The 20,313-nt window shown below is 35.2% G+C and overlaps 1 protein-coding gene across 1 annotated transcript in view; it reads left to right on the top strand.

Annotated features, from left to right (window-relative positions):
- RPP30 (ribonuclease P/MRP subunit p30) overlaps positions 1-20,150 on the top strand; it is a 46,010-nt gene extending 25,860 nt beyond the window's left edge. Inside the window, exons 7-12 of the mRNA XM_077125478.1 lie at positions 6,842-6,958; positions 7,515-7,544; positions 7,942-7,979; positions 8,369-8,448; positions 16,530-16,634; positions 16,812-20,150. Coding sequence (XP_076981593.1) covers positions 6,842-6,958; positions 7,515-7,544; positions 7,942-7,979; positions 8,369-8,448; positions 16,530-16,634; positions 16,812-16,834 — 393 coding nt within the window. The 3' untranslated portion in view covers positions 16,835-20,150. The remainder of the gene's footprint in view (positions 1-6,841; positions 6,959-7,514; positions 7,545-7,941; positions 7,980-8,368; positions 8,449-16,529; positions 16,635-16,811) is intronic.
- Positions 20,151-20,313: the final 163 nt, after the last annotated feature.

Raw genomic sequence — 20,313 nt, 5'->3', positions numbered from 1 at the left:
TAGGAGGCAGTTTTAGAAAAGAGGATTTTATTTTCTTGAAGTTGACTATTTGGACCAAGAAAACTTAAAAAATCCAGTACATTTTGAAGATGTCTTTGAAAGACCCAAGAAACTGAAATTGATGGAGGATATTTCTTGAGAGGGTAGATGATAATGATGGACATTTAAGACCTGGGCATTGGAGTAGACTGAGCAGTCAAGAAAGAAGGTAAGGAAAAAAAATGCAGAAAGTTCCATAGGTACCAGCCAGGTGAAAAAGACGTTGAAATCACCTAAGAGCATCCATGTAAAATTAAACTCTGCATTGAATTATATTGGTTCACGTAGAAATGCAGTGTTACTTTCATAGTAACCTAAGAGTGTAACCATCCTGCAGGGAACTTTCCGTTCCTCTCTCTGCTATGTAGTTTCCCTCATCCTTAGCTTCCATTTGTTGTACCTCCTTATAAATCTCAGTCCCCCCCCCATTCCCTCATGAAGGTGATATTCACATTAATAACTATTTTGGTAGCCAAGGTCAGAGCTGTCATTAACTGCGTCATCAGCCAGATCCTTGGAAGGCTTAGGATGTTCTTTTAGAACATGGTTTCTAAAACTTTATTTGGTCCTCTTTTCCTCAAAAACTACCATCAAAAGAAAAAAAGGATTCTACCAAATACAGTCCACATTATATACTCAATCTTGTCAGAATTGGAAAATTAAAAATTTATACAGTTTTTCAAAGTAGGTAACTCCCATTCTTTTAGAATTAAAACTTCCTCCATTTTATATCTTTGATCTACATGGTGTGTAAAAATTGAATCCATGGCAGAAAAATTTAAGTTAGCTTATGGTCTACCTCCAAAAATGTGTTACTAAAACTGTGCTTGAGAAGTACTATGGATTTTAAGGTTATATATTTAAAGGAAAAAAAATAAAACAACTCTTTTCTGGTAAATACTGCAAATACTACTGAATATATAACAATGTTGGTTATACTCAAATCACTGTTTTCTACATTCTTGCCTGTACTTATAAGTGGACACACACACACACACACACAAACCCAGCTCAGATCATCACATTTCAGAATTTGAGATCTGTATTGAATGACAGCTCATTTATCAACTATGGGAAATTGAAGGCTAATCAGGAAAATTCTTTCAGCTCTTAGTCTCAGGTTTGGAACATTTTTCATTGATTCCCTGTCATATCTTTAATATACCCCGGACACCTATGCTTAAAACCACAAATACTCCAGTTATGACAGTCTTGTTGACCTCATGTATTGCTCCTTTCCAGTGGCACTAATCCCTGTCAGTGGTACCCTCTCGAGTTAAGTAGTACAGCTACTCTGCAAATTGCTGTGACACTTGCACCTTTTTTTACCTTTCTCTTCACCTTGATGAACTAGGAGGGCCCATTTTTTAGAAGGCTTTGCCTGAATAAACATACGCTACTGTGTTCTTGGTTGGGAGGAAATAGTAGCATATAATGGTGAGAACAAGTCTACAGAATAGACACCAATGCACAGCACATTATTCTTGTCCCACTACGATGGTAAGATTCCCAATGGCTATTTGGTGAGGACATTCAGTTGGGTTTCTTATGACCATGTCTTTTGGTTCAAACCAGAATGTGAGCGTCTAAAGAACATCAACTGTATCATAGTCTTTTTTCGTTTACCCCAATACCTTGCCTATTATGAGTCTTCCCTAAAAATTGTTAATTGAGTGAATGCATCTATATTTGCATATCAGTATACAGCTTGGGGAGCCAGGCCAAATCTGCTTGTGATTAGTCAGTCGCCTTCTGGCTATCAGTGTTTGTTAGGAAGCATATGCAGTGAGGGAAGTGGGACACTTGGGTGGTATGATGAGGGGACTAGCGCCTGAGACAGCAGGACATCCCACCCCCTCAATTCCATCTGTAAGTTCAGGAAAGGTGCTATTATTTGATGAATATTTTTGGCTTGATTCCCACATTTTTTAAGTTAAGAGTTTTGAAAAGTAAAAATTTGACAAGTGAGAGGGAGATGCAATATTTAGCATAATGTCTGCTTTTTTTTTTTTCCTGGTGTGAACATTTTACATATGTTATTTAATAAAAACTAGATGATGGAGTGGGGTAAAGGCTGTACAAGAGTATTTTTAGTCTTCTTCTAGTGTAAAAATAGGCTGTGGTATGGATTGGTCAGGAAGCATTAAAGTCCCTGTTCATTCATTCACCTGATTTTCATTTCATAGAGAAGGCTGAAAACATACAATTAAAGGTGTCCAGGTTGTTGTTCAGGGTAAATAATGGTTGTTGTTTAGGTACATTTGTATTATTTGTTACATAACAGCTAATGTGAATATGAAGCTGTGTGTTTAAAGTATGGAAATGTATTCTTTGTGCTTAAAGCACAGAATGTATAATGAATGTAGCTAACAGTTCGCTCTTACATCTTGACCCTTTAAGTCTTGATCCATCGTTGCTCTTTTGGCCTTGAAGATAAAGTTACCTTTGGTTATGAGAAGTTAATTGGTTAGCTTTACAAGGATCACTTCATTGGGAAGCAGTCAGATATTTATATGAGGAAACAGCACAGATCTTCATAATTGGGATAGAGATTTTTTCCCTTCTCTTCTGTTGTGGTGAAAAGCAGGAGTATTAGAATAGGTAATTCCTTATTCTTTATAGACCAGAAGCCATGTGGGGATTTTTGCCTCAGACGGTTGGAAATATGAAAAAAGACTCAGGAGCTAGAACATAGCAAATCACTGCATTTATTTAATCTACAGTTCTCATCTCTTTTGCCATCTTCACCACATGCTTAGGACACTGTAATTTCAATTACCTAATTCTCTCTAAAGTCCCCTACAAACCTCCTCTGGAGTCTAGGTTGGACTAGACTGTGCTGGAAATCGCAGCTTTATGATGTAATAGTTGTGTTTCTAAAAAATTGAATGTACCTCCTTTTCTTGGATAATTAAATGATTTCTAATTATTTAGCACTTTTCTTTTAGCACTTTCACACCTGCTATAGTTCAACAGCTTTAGGTGGAGTACATGTTAATTATCTCTTTATGCAGGTAAGGGAATTGAGACTCAATGTCTCTTTCGTAGAGTTGATTTGGGATTTGGATTCAAGCCCTCTGATTCCAAATCTGCCATCATTTCCCACACTGGGAAATGCTATTTAAAGTTACTTTACAGCTTAATTCTTTGTTAAGCACGGAATAATTTCGTATTTTAAAACATGAGCTTTATGAATTCAGGTTTGAGAATTAAGTTTCTTAAAGCAGCACCCATATATTACTTTTCCTTTGATTTCTTTCAATTGTTATTGCCATTTAACAATGACTCCAAATTTATTGAATTATTTTCAGTGATCATATATGTACTCTCTGATGTTTTCCCCTCAGCACTCTTTAATCCTAATCCACTTCTGTCTTCAAGGTCCAGTTAGTCCCCACTGAGAGATGTCAAGTAATTAGTGCCTGAAGCACAGTGATTTAGTTCCAGAAATCACGCATATATCTTTGCACTGGGTGTGAATTCTCTGTAAACTTCTTCATCACATATATTTTGAACCTAAATGTAAATACTTTATCGATCCAGTGCTTGCACCAGTGCCAGCACACTTGCCAATATCAAAGATTTCTGTGTGTTAAAGCACACCAGAAATAAAATTAATGACAAACTGGAGGAAATATCTTCACTCATATCATAGACAAAAGGCTAATCACCTTAATATAAAGAACTCTTAGAAACTGATGTTTAAAAAAGACAAACAATTTTTAAAAATGGATTAAGAAGTATGAAAAGGGCATTTCACAGGAAAGAAAAAAAATGACCTTTATACATATGAAAAGATGCTTAAGTTCATTGTAAGAAAAATCAACATTAAAATCACCTATCTGATTTGCAAAAAACTCGGAAGTTTGATGATACACTCTGTTGTAAGGCTGTGGGAGAGCAGACACTCTCATACATTGCTTGTCAGACTATAAACTGAACAAGTCCTTTGGAGAGTAATTTGATAACAGCTATCAAAATTATAAATGCCAACAGGACTAGATACAAAAACTCAAAAATGGACAGCACAATACTACCTAATTGTAATGTAATTATGTTAAAACACTGAATGAAGCTGCATCTGAGCTATAAAAAAAAAATTATAAATGCATTTACCTTCTGAACCAGCAATTCTACTTAAGTATTTATTCTACAGATATACTGAAACAACCCAAAGTCTGTCAGTGGGAGCTGGGTTAAATACATGATACACCTATACAGTGAAATACTCTGCAGCTGTAAAACAGGCTGAGGAAGTTATGTGCTAACATGAGAAGACCTTAGTTAGAACAAGAGTGTAGCAGGCTACTTTTTAGGTAAGAAAGAGAAAAATAGTATGTTTTCACATTATCTTTTATTTGGATGAGAAAACTAGGAGACAACACTAGAAATTAAATAACAGGATGTGGAGATGGGGCAGATGGGGGCAGGGATACAAGTAAGACTTTTTATTGCTTTTTCTTCTTTTGGCGGGGGACAGGGCAGTCCAGGAATTAAACCCAGACCTCCCACATGGAAGGCAAGCATTCTGCCTCTGAATCACCTGTGCACTCTTGAGACGTTTTATTGCTTTTTATGTTACTTTGATTTGTGAATCATGTGAACAAATTACATATTCAAAAAAGATACACTAAATGGGTGTCATCCTTTTTAATTCAATAAAGAATCGTTTTTATGAAATTAATAGGGAATTTGATTATTGTCCCAGTAATCAATTCCGCATATTTTTTCTCTCTTTTAATTTCTCTAAGGCATTGCTTAGTTCTTAGAATTTTATTGCTGTGTCTCTTAAGTATCACATACTTACTCTTGGTTTGTAACACTTTTATAACTCTTATTTCTCATTAGTTAAAAAAAAATTGATTATGGGCCATTTCAGAGCCTTTGGTCAGAGTCAAACAAAAGCTAATCAGGCAGGTATTGTCACTACTTAAGAAGAGTCTGTTAATGAACAATCATTTGATGAGCTTAAGGCAGTTTGCATTAAAATGGTCTTAGACACAGGAGTCTAGGTATTGAGTCTGTATTTTATCTATCTAAAAGTTTAAAATAAGGTGTTATGAAAGAAATGTTCATTTGTAACCTTCAGTAGTGTATTATCTTTAATTTTCTGTCCCAGAGTTTTCTTAGCAATTTTAAAGTGAACTTGATGAATGAACCACAGATCAAAATCATAACTTTTTTCTTAAGAAATAATTAAAATGATAAAATTTAAGAAAAGGGAAGGTTGGGGGATAGAAGAAAGAAAATCTGTGTTCAAAAGGGAAGGGAGAGAGGGCCTTCCAGGGATGCTTGAATTAAATAAAGGTAGACTCCCAGCTCTAGAAGAAGGCAAGCTTTTCCATTCCTTCTAGAGGCTCAGGAATAGACCTTCGACAATCACAGCTGGTCCTGTCCCAGCTTGTCGTCTGAGTAATAGAAAGTTATTTGCCAAGTGGAGACTTGGACTATAATGCCTGATTCAGTCAAAAGACCACTGCAACTTGATTAATGTTTGCAATACGAGTCTGATTTTCACCTCCATTCTTCCATCTTCAGATATTTCCCATTGCTGTTACGATTAATCCATGTCATCATCTCCACTTGGACACTCACCTCTGTCTCTCCTCTATCCTCTGGCCTTTTCTATGTGCTGTGCACGCTCCCTCAGCCACAAGAGCCTTTCCGCAAGCTCTTCCCTCCTGAAAGTTCTCCTTCACCTAATTCTTCCCTCATCCATCCCCCAAACTTCTCCTTCATAGCCCTTATCACAGTTGCAGTTTTCTATTTTTGTGTGATTATGCTGGTCCCCCCCACTGAACTGTAAGTTCTTAGAAGGGAGGACCGTGTCACCTTTTGCTTACCATTCTGCCACATAGTGGGGCTGAAGACATACCTCTTGTGAATGGGAGAACATTTTGAGCCATCCATCAGGGAAGCTGAATGATGTACTAATTAGACCCACCCACCTGGTTTTAATCCCATTTCCAGCTCTTCCAGGCTATGTTTTCTTAACCTGTGATGCCTGCCTATAAAGAGTGCCTTAAAAAAGAAAAAAGTCTTTCTCTCATCAAAATGCCAAACTTTTATGGTGAATTAGGCAAAACTTTCAGAGACCCAGGCTTTTTCCATCTTTTTTGCTGGACAACCACAATCCTAGCCAAAACACAATGGCTCTATTACTAAAGAAAAGAGAACAAATATCAGAGACAATTAGCAGTCTCAACTGTAAGGCCTCATAAAAGTATTATAAGGGTTACACATATACATGAGTCTCATAACACCTACCACATAGTCTCACTCATTTAATGGTGGCTGTTGTTGTTTCTTCATTTAGCATATATAGGTAATATATGGCTTAACTGAGAGGACTTCCCCAGCCCGATTCTTTGGACTTTTTCCAACTATTTGTTTGTCTCTCTTCATTCTTAGATCAAATTTCTTGGTTTCCTATGTTTGCAAATATTTTACACTAAGTATAGGGAACAACTCTCTGTTTTCATTTCGACAGTTGATGGCATATAGCCCTCTGCCAGCCCACTGGGATTTTGCTCTCCTTAGCCTCTTCATAATTCTTGTTTATATAAAGTCTCCGTCCCCACAGCTAACATAAACTGTATTGAGCAAATAGAGCCAAAGATCTGTTTTCTTCTCCTTGTGAATGGTGCCGTTCAGGCGTGATTCTGCCTTTTTTTAAGTCTGTACTTTACCATGCAGGAAGTGGGCAGGTGGAAGGGGGCGAGGCAGGGGAAACTTCAGTGAAAATAAAGTAGGACAGTATGTGTTTATCCTTAACAGTTTATTTTCTTTATTTCCTGTGAAGGCAATTGACCGAGGCTTGTGCTTTGAACTTGTCTACAGTCCCGCCATCAAAGACTCTACAATGAGAAGATACACAATTTCCAATGCCCTCAATTTGATGCAAGTCTGCAAAGGAAAGGTATGGGTTCATAATTTCAGGATGTTTTTCGAATCCAGTAGTTTTTTTTTTTTTAATTAATACATTGGAATTTAGAAAGTGATTATCTTAAACAGAAAGTTCTCAAGACATTCTCCATATTGATGAGCTCTGCAAGTTTTAAGTGAAAGAAAATACTGAGGGAAGAATAATTTAAGGGGGAGAAAAGATGTGTTACAAACCTCTTTTGATAAGGAATTTGCAGTTTACTTCCTGTGATAGGAATAGTGTAGATAAAAATTGTCTTTTGTCAGTGTGTTGAATTAAAGTTATAGGACTTTGTCATGTAGGTTTGTTAAAAACTAATTCACCTTTTCTAAGATTTGTTGAGAAACCCTATTCTAATTTCTTACTAAAGTTTGCCCTTCAGTTTGACATGTGGTCTTTCATTCTTTCACTCTGTTTGCCTTCTCTTTAAAAGAAGTTGGTATTTGAGCCATAGATGTTAAAATGAAATTACTGGTTATTTGTATTAGAAGACTTTTTAATTTTTTTCATATTTATCAAAGATTAATATTGATCTCTTTCTGTTTTGTAGAATGTAATTGTATCTAGTGCTGCAGAAAAGGTAAGTCTAACATTAAGTGCTTGTTTTTGCTTTTCAAGTTATAAAATTTTGAAAAATTTTGAGGGCAGAAATTAAAATAACAATGTAGTGAATTTTTTTGCCTGTTTTCATTTTTACCTATATATTTGCTCCATGTAATCTATCCCTGTTCCTTTTGGATTTCAAATTTTATTTATGTAAGTAAAATTCATTTTACGCTGTTAGCAAAATGATTTTCAGGATTCTTTTATGTTTCCAAAAACTTAAGAACCCCATCAAAATTATAATGACTTAAATTTATACAGTTCGTTTCCTTATTTTTGGGTATGTAAGTATCCTGTCAGTTTACTGCAAGTGAAGTCACTGAAGTGTTATGAATAACTTCTCTCATATCTATTTTCTGTTCCTTTTATTTTAGCCTTTAGAAATAAGAGGGCCATATGACGTGGCAAACTTGTATCCTTTTCTAAGTTAAGAAGTTGTTGAAATTTTTTTAGTAAATTTGAAGTTTGAAGAGGTATTACAGTTTAACAAATTTTTTTTTTCAATATTATTCTGTAAAGTTTACTTATGAATAGCTTCAGAACAGTTGCATCAGATATTAGAGTGCTTTGTCCTTTTGTTTTGTTTAGATTAACGATGAGATAGATAACGGATAACAAAGAGCTCTATCTTATAAAAATTTAATTATATGAGTTTCAGATGTATATTGTACCAAGAACTGTTGTAGAAGTAAAGTCTCTGTCCCAGTGTCGTCACATTGTGACCAGTAGGGTGGCATTTTCAGTTATGTTTCTGCTAGTCTCGTATCTTGGCTGAATTGAAATCTTTAATGGTCCCGTCAGAGGGTTGCTGTTCGGGCTATCTGAAAGTGATGCCAAGGCTACAGTATCCACCAACTGCAGAGCAGCGCTTCTCCATGGAGGTAAGTGATGTCTTCCAATAAAAACACCTAATGTTCAGATCAGAACAAGTCATTTTTTTATCATACAATTGAGCCACATTTACTTTTATTATGCTGTCCTGCAGGGATCCTTTTGAGTCATCTTTTCTCAACGTCTTTTAACTGTTTCCCTCAATACTTTTTCACCCCGCATTTTAGGCTTTGAGTTCTGTTTTTGGAGTGAACATAGTTTGTATCACAAAAACAAGTACTGATTGTGTTCTTTCAGGCTGTTCATGTGTGCCCCTGCCCAAATTGATAGATTTCTAATCTTCCTCCTCTCCAGAGGGCTATGCTTTCTTTGTTGAAAATCACTGTCTGAGATAACTGAAATGTTGAAAATATATATTAAGCTATTAATGGGGGGAAGGGGAGCAGGAAAACAGTAAATACCTTTTTAAAACATGACAAACACAGACTAACCTTTTGCACCTACTATAACTCATTGCTATCCTTTTATCATTTTTTTCTGTTTTACATTTATAAGGATGTGCAGACCATACATTTTATTCACATGTATTTACCTCTTGACCTTAATTCCACTACTGGAACCCAGTGAATTTCTTATTCATCAGGTGACAAAAATTGAACTAGACATTTTGATAATGCCAAGGCTTTGGAAAATAAAATTTTATTAAAGCAAACAAACAAAAAGCTTACCCACTTCATCTACTGTTTAGTTTTCATTATCTTTGTAATTGTTATAACTAGTGTTAGTGGTCAAGATGCAGTTTAGTTGATAATCACTCAGATGTATGTTAAACTTCAAAATTGGTTGCTGCACATATTATTTGGCAGATAAATTGCTAGGCTTGTGAAGGCTTGTGTGGGTTTTAATGATATGATTTCCATTTGGGAAAACTGTTTACTGTATTGACTTAGCATAAATTAGATAATTTTTCTTTTTGTTTCAACATTTTTAGTTTGAGGTTATTGTATTATGTAGCCTAGACCCCATCAAATAAGCTCTGGGAGTGACCAAGTCAATTGTGATCGTTTTCAATTGTTTATTGAAATTGGGGAATGGTTTGTTCATACTTTGATAGATCTGCCACTATTTTTATCTATTTTAAATGAATATAAGGAGTCATTCAGTCTTCAAAGTAGATTAAAACAAGAATAGGAAAATTTTAAAAAAATGTGGTAGGGAAAAATATAAATTTCTGTATTTGACTTTAAAAACTCAAAACAGGATATATAGAGCAGGTTTTTAGAGAAACTAAACTTTAGAAAAAACATTTGTGGGTTTTAAGCAGTATACCCAGGACAGTCCTACTTTATGCCTGTTGTCCCCGTAATATTATTAACACTTTTATGCACTCAAAATGGTCTCAATTTAAATGCTAAATTATACACTTACCTTAATTTTAGTTAACCTTGGGATCAGTGTGAGAAAGCAATAGCAGTTTAGTCTTAGGTTACATTAGAAGAAATAAAGGATTCTTGAGGCAAAGGGATTGAAAGTCTCATTATTATACTCTGTCATGGTGAAGTCCCAATTTTTGAGCACTACATCTAAGGACAACAGTGAACTGTGGCACTCCTAGAAGACAGCTGACAGTTTCTTAAAGGGTCTGAAAACCTTAAGAAAGCAATATAGGAATGGATACCTGGAAAAAGAAGACTTGGGACATAAAGTATCTCCTTTCAACAATGGAAAACTTACCACAGGGGATCAGAATCGAATGGGTTCTGTAGGGTTCCAAAAACCAGTGAATAGTAGTTCTGAAGAGATTTTAGGGAAGAGGCAGAGGAAAGAGGTTCCAAATCAGAGACTTCAGCCTACAATAGATAAAGTCAGTGTCCTCAGTCAGTCATTGGACCAAGATGGACCTGTTGGGGACACCTGCATAAACTCTGCATGAACAAAGTAATGTATGCTTAAATAATTCCTTTAGGGGTAGTTGTAGAATTTCCTGGACTGGATGATTAAATAAAATACTATGTGAAATCACTTTGTAAAGCCTTATGCAAATTAAATTTTATTATAAAAAATAAATTTAAAAAATACTTATTTATACTAAAAGAGTTTTACTTTATCTGATAATTATAAAAGTCTTTGTTTTTTCAGTCTGTAATCTGTCATCTTAGATTAAGAAGTAAATGTTCATGTGATTAAAATAGAACATTTCTGAAATGGTACTAAATTAATTTGGAACTAAGTTAATTTTGCATTTTGGTTTATTAAAAAACTTTCACAGTTTATTTCACAAATTAACTTTTCTATTTTTTATTCATTCAAATGATTTTTAGACTGAGTCATTATGATATGAATAAATATCTTTAACATTTTTTATTTGGTAGAATGAAAATCATTGGCAATTTCCATTTATTTTGAAGTTTTCTGATTATGTTGGCATTTTAGGAACCTTAATAACAGTTTTGTCCCTCTTATAAGTTAAAGTGCCTTTAAATAACGGGAAAAGATTCAGGACACTTGGTAAAGTGATCCTGATAAATGGGAAGATAATGCCTACTTCTTTAGAATTGACTTTACTTTTATTACTTGAAATAAATAATTCTTAACCTATTTTCTGTTCATCAGGTTCTTTGGAATCTACCTCCTTTGTAGCTAATAAATCTGTCTCCTCTCTAGTCCCTTCCCATTTCCTAAGGATAAAGTTTGAATCTCTTCATAATGCTCTTGGCCCTTCACAAGCAGTGCTTCCAGCCTCATCTCCCCCTATTTTCACACTTCTCTTTCATATCAGCCATGTTATCCACTAAACATACTAGGATCTTCTAGCTTCGCTCTTCATGCTTTTGCAAAGGAATATTTTCTTTACCATTTTTTTCCTTCTTTACTATTCCTACGTCACTGTTTTTATTAAACCTTCCTTGATTCATCCAAGCAGAGTTAATTCTTGTGGGGGCCTCCATTCCTGTGACAGTTGCCCTTTATGCACTTATCCCAGTGGGTTATAGAAGGTGTTTAGGCATCTTTATACCTTCTCTATGACACTGCCTGGACCATTGGTAGGTTTTCGAGTTTGCTAAATTTAAATTGAACTTTGCTGCCAACACGATGCAAACATCTAATAATTACTTTTTCTTAGTCCATTATCACAGTGGATAAGGAACAATAAACATGTTTGAATTCATTTAGTAAGTACTTATTGAATATCAGTTGCTTACCAAAAACTACTGGGTATTGGCAGTACAATGCGATTGATTCTTCAGAGGTGAGTGATCTGGTGAGAGAGACGAATATGATATGTGCTGAAAGATAATGTAAGCATACACCACTATGAGAGCAATAAATTAACTCTTGTACTTGCCTTCTTGATTCATCTGCCTTTCTGCCATACATGAAACATCTGCTGCACCAAACTGTTTGACTTGGGTTCTGGGTCATTAGAGATAATCTTGCCCCATAGTTGTTTGTTTGTTTTTAAGTTTTTTATTAGACTAGTTGTAGGTTTATAGCAAAGTCATTCATTAAATACAGAATTCCCATATACCACCCTGTTAATACTTTGCATTAGTGTGGGGCATTTGTTACAATTTATAAAAGAACATTTTTAACCTTTTTATTGTAAAATATAACATATACACAAGCAAAGAAAGAAAAAAGCAATAATTTTCAAAGCAACTAGTAGTTACAGAACAGATTTCAGTTTGTTATGGGTTACCGTTCCGCCATCTCATATTTTTCCTTCTAGCTGCTCTAGAGGCTAGAAGGAATATTAATATAGTGATTCAGTAGTCATACTCATTTGTTAAATCCTATTTTCTCTGTTATACATCCTCCTCTGATCCCTCTTCCAATCTATAAGGATCTTTAAGCAATGGCCATTCTGACTTTTTCATATTGAGAGGGGGGTGTCGACACTAAAGGATAGGGGGATATAATCAATTGATAATCTTGGAAGGGCTGGTCCCTGTGGGTTTCAGGATTTATCTGACCTAGGAACCCTCCAGGAATTATAGATTCCAGGAAAGCAAACATAATGCATAAAACCTTTATAGAGTCTCAGTTCAAGCCCTAGGTGTTCTTAAGAGTCAACAGGAATGATGTTGTTTGGGGCTTAACAAACCATGGCAATTAGCACTGTCTAACTGAAGCCTGCATAAGAAAAGCCTCTAGAATAGTCTGTTGACTCTATTTGATCTCTCTTGGCCACTGATGCCTTATTTTATCACATTTCGTTTCCCCCTTTTGGTTTGGAAGGCATTGTCAGTCCTACAATGCCAGGGCCAGGCTAATCCCTGGAAGTCACTCCCCAGGTTGTCAAGGAGATTTACATCCCTGAATGTCATATCCCACCTAACAGGTAATGATTTTCCTTGAAGAGTTGGGCTTAGAGAGAGAGGGAGGCCACATCTGAGAAACAAAAGAGGTTTCCTGGAAGCAACTCTTAGGCCTCATTTGGGTAGTCTTATCTTGTCCCCTACGTACATAAGCTTCATAAGGGCAAGCCTCAAATGCAAAGGTTTGGCCTATTTTCATAGGAGGCCCCAATGGTTGGGAGGGTATCCAGGGTTTCCTGGATGGGAAAGTTTAATAGTTTCATATATATATATTTTTCCATCCGCCCTGTTGGACCCTCAAGGGACTCTACCAATACTTTTTTTTACCAATACTTTTTAATTATCAGCCCACCACAGAATGAGATGTATCCTGGTATTACATTAAGCTGTACAGAATCACAAGGCCTTGTATGAAAGAACATTTTTATATTTCTACTATCGTCCATTGCTCACAATAGGGTTCACTGTGTCATACAGTCCTATGTGTGTGTTTGTTTTGATTTTTTATTCTAGTAGCATATATGCAACCTAAAATTTTCACGTTCAAATCTATATTTCAGTGCTGTTAATTAGGTTTGTGATATTGTGCTATCATCAGCACCATCCATTGCCAAATTTTTCCATCATCCCAAATATAATTTAAATCTGTATAATTTAAGCATTAACTCTGTATTTCCTACTTCCACTCTAGTTTATGGTAACCTATATTCTAGTTACTGAATCTATGAATTTGTTATTCTAATTATTTCATTTCAATGAGGTCATTTAATATTTGGCCTTTTGTATCTGACTTATTTCAATCACCATGCTGTCTTCAAGATTCATTCATGTTATTACATGTATAAGAACTTCATTCATTTTTACAGCTGCATAATATTCCATTTTGTGTAAAATAACACATTTTGCTAATCTGTTCATCAGTTTATGGACACTTAATTGCTTCCATCTTTTTGGAGTTGTGAATAATGCCACTATGAAATCAGTGTGCAAATATATGTTCAAATGCCTTCTTTTGGTTCTTTGGGGTATATAGCTGCAAGTGGAATTGCTAACTCATAAGTTAATTCCAAACTTAACCTTCTGAGAAACTTCCCTATGGACAGATGCCATGATCCTAGTTGCAGAAAATCCTGAAATTCCACTAGAATTCTTTGTTACTACTATTTAATATTTGCTATTACTATTTTTTACTACTGGAGCTAATAATTGAACTTACCAAAAGTGATAGAGTACAAGATCAACAAGAAAAATTGGTAGTGTTTCTATACACTAGTAATGAACTATACATAGAGGATTTCCTCTTTGTATTGTTCATTTACAAATATATGGTAAAATTCCCCATGAAGCCATCTTGTCCTGAGCTTTTCTTTGCTGGGGGGTGTTTTATTACTGTTCAATCTTGTTACTTTACTGGTCTGTTGAGATCTTCTGTTTCTTCCTACGTCAGTGTAGGTACTTTGTGTGTTTCTAGGAATTAGTCCATCTCATTTGTTGCATAAAGTTGTTCATAGTATCCTCTTAAAATTCTTTTCATTTCTGTAGGCTAGTTATGTCCCCATTCTCATTTCTAATCTTATATATTTGCATCTTTTGTTTGTTTTTTCTTTGTCAGTCTTGCTAAGTATTTCCCAGTTTTATTGATCTTCTCAAAGAACCAACTTTTGGTTTTCTTAATATTCTCTATTGTTTCTTTATTCTCTATTTCAATTATTTCTGCTGTAATATTTGATATTTCTTTCCTTCTGCTTGATTTGGGATTACTTTGTCATTCTTTTTCTCATTTCTCCAGGTATGCAGTTAGGTCTCTGATTTTAGCTCTTTCTTCTTTTTAATTATTTATTTTTATTGATACTTATTATATATTCACATACCATGTAATCATCCAAAGTATACAATCAGTGGTTCACAATGTCATCATATACCTGTACATTTATCATCACAATCAGCCTTTTTTTTCTTTTTTGTCAAAAATAACATATATACAAAGAAGCAATAAATTTCAAATCATATCACAACAATTAGTTGTAGAACAAATTTCAGAGTTTGGTATGAGTTACAGTTCCACAACTTTAGGTTTTTACTTCTACCTGCTCTAAGATACTGGAAACTAAAAGAAATATCAGTGTAATGATTCAACAGTTGTACACATTTGTTAAACTCTGCCTTCTCTTTATAACTCCACCATCATCTTTGATCTTTCTCCCACTCTTTAGAAATATTTGGGCTATGCCCATTCTAACTTTTTCATGTTGGTAGGGGCTGTTGACAATTTGGGATAAAGAGTGAGAACTAGTTGATGTTGTGGAGAGGGTGGTCCCTCTGCATTTTAGGACTTATCAAGTCCAGGGACCCATCTAGAGGTTGTAGGTTTCTGGTAAGTTACCCTATACATGGAACTTTTATAGAATCTTATATAATACCCTAGGTGTTCTTCAGGATTGGCAGAAATGGTTTTGGTTGGGGGTTGGCAAGCTATGATTGGTAGTAATGTCTAACAGCATAAGAGTGACCTCCAGACTAGCCTCTTGAATTTGAACTCTCTCTGCCATGATACCTTATGTGTTATACTTCCTTTCCCTCTTTTGGTCAGGATGACATTGTTGATCCCACAGTGCCAGGGTCAGTCTTATCCCTGGGAGTCATCTCTCATGCTCCCAGGGAGACTTTGACCCCTGGATATCATGTCCCATGTAGCAGGGAGCACTTCCATTGTTCAGCTTAGAGAGAGAGAGGCCACATCTGAGCAACAAAAGAGGTCCTCTGGAAGTAACTCTTAGACATTCCTATAGGTGGGCTAAGCTTCTCTGCTACATACATAAGGTTCACAAGAGCAAGCCTCAAGATCAAGGGCTTGTCCTATTGATTTGGGTTCTCTAGTGTTTGACATAGTATCAGGGGTTTTCCCAGTGGTAAAGTTTAATAGTTCCATATATTTTCTCCCATCCCTCAAGGGACTTGGCCAATACTTTTTAATTATCTGCTTAATATACTCTAGGGTATATCCAGGCATTACATTAAGCTATACAAGTTTAAAGGATCTCATTCTTATTCTGGGCTCCCAGTGTTTGGATTGTTTAAATGATCTGTCCAGACAGGTTAAGTTAGATTATGTGCTATAGGAAATTTAGCTTCTAGACAAAATAAACCTTTCTTCTGTTGGTCTCAAAGTGTAGGTAAAGTTCTAAGATACAGGCAATGCCTTCCTTACCCCTGTATTCTGAATTACCTTAATCCTGACCTGGTGAGCTTCGTTCTTATCTCTGAATACCAAAGGCCCTAGAGCTTTTATGTCCTACCCTGGCACCAGCATGCTGTATAAGGGGCCAGGTTTGAGAACATCATTGCTGCCAGCCATGAAACTGGGGGGTAGGTGATGATAGCTGCTGCCTGGAGAGTGCAATTCACTGATATTTACCATGATTTACCAGACTCTTCCTGCTCTTCTCTGGATGCTGTATGGTGTTCTACTAGATTCCAGAGTCTCAAAATAGTTGATTCAGACAGGTCCTGCTGGATTAATAGTGGAAGGACTGATTTCTGGACCTTCCTACTCTACTATCTTCCCATGATCCTCCCTCCTCAGCAGTATCCTTCATTAATCCTTAGGAATAAATTAGATGTTAATAATATGTTGATTTTTCTGTATGTTAGAAAAAATGGTAATAACAGTAAATGGCATCACCCATTAGAGTTGATCATGATTTTATCATTTACTGGTGCTATAAGAAAGTAATATGGTGATTCTTGTTAACCACCTGTTTTAAAATCATATCTTAACTTCAGTCACTATGGTTTTCCTGTTTGTTTTATAGAAACTAGAAAAACTGCTTTTGGAATTATTTCCACAGTGAAGAAACCTCGGCTTTCAGAAGGGGATGATGATTCTCTTCCAGCTTGCAAGAAAGCCAAGTGTGAAGGTTGAAAAGAATCCCCTTGTCTTTATTTGCATTCCCATCTACCTTTTGTAGTTCATCAGACTCAACCAAAATAAAACATTTGTATGATATATTACTGAATTTTACTCTCTATTTGGAGCTAAAAATCAGTACAGGCATACTTCATTTTATTGCATTTCAATTTATTGTTCTTCACAGATATTGCACTTTTTGCAAATTGAGGTGTGTGGCAACCCTGCATCAAACAAGTCTTTTTGGTGCCATTTTTCCAAAAGAGTATGTGCTCACTTCGTGTCTCTGTATCACATTTTAATTAAGGTATGTACATTGTTTCTTTTTAGGCATAATACTATTACACACTGGGGTGGTTAGGTTCTGGTGTTAACTTAGCCAAGTAATTATGCCCAGTTGTCTGCTCAGGCAATCATTGGCCTAACCTTGCTGCAAGGATATTTCATGGTTGGTAGATAACTGGAAAGCTGGTGTATTAAATCATCAGTCAGTTGATTGCATCTGTGGCTGATTACATCTGCAACCAACTAAGGCATGTCTCCCACAATGAGATAATCTAAGCAGCTGAAGACATTTAAGGAAGAAGAGAGACTTTCTAGCTGCTTCTTTAACTACTGAGCCTCACCTGTGGAGTTCGTCCAGACCCTTCATTGTAGCTGCCAACTTCACAGCCTGCCCTACGGATTTTGGACTCTTATTCCTCCATTTGTGTAAGAAACCTTTATAAATCACATAGTTACAAATATTTAGTTCTGTTTCTCTAGAAAACGCTGACTGATACACACACTTAATAGATGACATGTAGTGTAAACATAACTTTTATATGCACTGGGAAATCAAAAAATTTATGTGCTTTATTGTAATGGTCTGAAATCAAGTCTACAATATATGAGGTATGCCTATAGTCTATAAAAATTGTTTCATAATCAAGCCATTAAAATAACAAAACCCAGAGAAGCATCAAAAAACAAAAATGCTACTTGCGTAATAAATCTAAATATACTTTAGAGAAAAACAGAGTAGTTCATTTATTCTATGTGTAAATAAAGGGAGTTATAATTGAATAGGCAAGTAATTGCAGTTAAAATAAAATATAATTTTAATATTTCTTAAGTATATTTGTAAGTGTCTAGTTCCTTTAAAAATTCATGCTTCTCTACTTTACTTGATATATGTGATTTATTATTATTTATTCTTGCTACTTGTGCCAATTATCTGTTGTGTACCCCAGAAAAGCCATGTCCTTTATTCCTCATTCAGTATTGCTGGGTGGTATCTTTTTTATTGTTTTCATCGAGATGTGACCCACCCAATTGTACATTTAATCATCATTGTACACTCTAGGCATTCCTAAATTATACCATCTCAGTCTTTATCCTCTGTATTTCCTTCTGGTTTCATACATGCCTCTAGCCCTTCTCCCCCTGTAACACTCACATTCAGCTCCATTCAATGTACTTATATTATTGTGCTACAATAATGGTAGTATTGTGCTGTCCATTTCTGAATTTTTACAACCAGTCCTGTTGTGCAATCTGTATTCCTTTAGCACCAATTATCCAATCTCTACCCTATTTCTATCTCCTGAGAACTTGTGTTCTTAACTGAAATTCTCCAAGTTTGCTCATTAATGTTAATTCATATCAGTGGGACCATACAGTATTTGTCCTTTTATTTCTGGCTAATTTCACTCAGTGTAATGTCCTCAAGATCCATCCATGTATTCTGTCTTAAAGCTGTGTAGTATTCCATCATATGAAATAACTTTTTTAATAGCAAGATCATCATAATATATACAGTAGACTTCTTTGCAAATATTTGCCCTTTGCCATATTAACATAAGGCTCCCAAAATACAGTAGAGTGGAGCTAAAGGTATAATTGAATAGGAAAACATTTAAATGAGGAAAATAACACTATTGTGAAAGTCAGAGAAAAGATTAAAAGAAAAATAAAGAAACTTTTACACTAATCTTACTTATGGATATAGATGCCTAAATAAAATACAGGTAAAGAAAATCCATTAAAACCAGGGTACATCATGATCAGGGGAGATGTAGTCCAGCAATGTAATGATATTTCTTTTTTTTTAACTTTTTTTTTATTAGAGAAATTATAGATTTACAGAAAATTCATGCATAAAATACAGAGTTCCCATATACCACACTTTTATTAACATGGTCCTGGAGATGCTTCCCAAATTTTCTTCTAGGCATTTTATAGTTCTGCTTCTTATGTTTAGGTCTATTATTTTGAGTTGATTTTTGTATATGATATATGTATATTCATATTCATTGTATATGAGTGTTATCTTCATGTGTGCTAACACAGCATCCATTCTGCAGTCCGTGAATTGAGTAATTTTGACTTTCAAGTCTTAAATTATTTGAGAAATACATTTCATAAGGCCACAGCTGCCATAAATAGTGATTCCTCTGATGGATCAGGGCAAAGTCATTTGAAAACCTTATGGAAAGGATTTGCCATTCTAGATGCCATTCAGAACATTCTTGATTTATGGGAGGAGGTAAAGTTAACATTAACAGAAGTTTGGAAAAAGTTGATTCCAGCCCTCAGGGATGACTTTGAGGGGTTCAAGACTTCAGTGCAGGAAGTAATTGCAGATGTGGTGGAAATAGCAAGAGAACTAGAATTAGAAGTGGAGCCCAAGAGACTGAATTGCTGCAATCTCATGATAAAACGTTAACGGATGTGGAGTTGTTTTTTGTGGATGAACAAGAAAAGTGGTTTCTTGGATGAAATCTAATCCAGATGAAGATACTATGAACATTATTGAAATGACATCATATGATTTAGAATATTACTTAAAGTTAGTTGATACAGCAGCAATAGGGTTTGAGAGGATTAACTCTAATTTTGAAAGAAGTTCTACTGTGGGTAAAATGCTATCAAAAGCATCGCATACCACAGAGAAATCTTTTATGAAAGGAAGACACAATGGATGCGGCAGGCTTCACTGTTGTCTTGTTTTTAAAAATTGCCACCACCCCAACCTTCAGCAACCACCATCCTGATCAGTCAGCAGCCATCCATATCAATGCAAAATCCTCTAGCAGCAAAAAGATTACAACTTGCTGAAGGCTTAGATGATGTTTAGCATTTTTTAGCAATAAAGTATTTTTAATTAAGATATATACATTGATTTTTAGACATAATGCTAATGCACACTTAATAAGACTACAGTATAGTGCAAACATGACTTTTATATTCAGTGGGGAACCAAACAATTTGTATGACTCACTTTATTGCAATAGTCACTTTATCACGGTGGTCTGGAACCAAACTTGCAGTATCTCCAAGGGATGCATATATTAGAAAAAAGGTAAATTATTATTTTCAGATGTGACTGTCTTCTGGGGTTAACCTAGACAAACAACTGAAGAAAAACTAGACATACAGGTGCTTCTTAGTTTAAGCACATTTGCAGGGTTTGTTTTTGCAGTTTTACCTGCTTTCTATTTATGTATATGTGCTTATTGGTCACTAAGGAATGACAGCAGGCAGGTTTCCTTCTAATGTTTACTTTTTTTTTTTTTTTTTTATTAATTAAAAAAAGAATTAACAAAACAATTAGAAATCATTCCAATCTACATGTACAATCAGTAATTCTTAATAACATCACATAGTTGCATATTCATCATTTCTTAGTACATTTGCATCGATTTAGA

This window comes from Tamandua tetradactyla, chromosome 13 (genome assembly GCF_023851605.1).
Source record: "Tamandua tetradactyla isolate mTamTet1 chromosome 13, mTamTet1.pri, whole genome shotgun sequence".
NCBI classification, from domain to species: Eukaryota; Metazoa; Chordata; class Mammalia; order Pilosa; family Myrmecophagidae; genus Tamandua; species Tamandua tetradactyla.
Note: the sequence above shows the minus strand (reverse complement) of the source record. Positions and strands in the feature narration are given on the sequence as shown.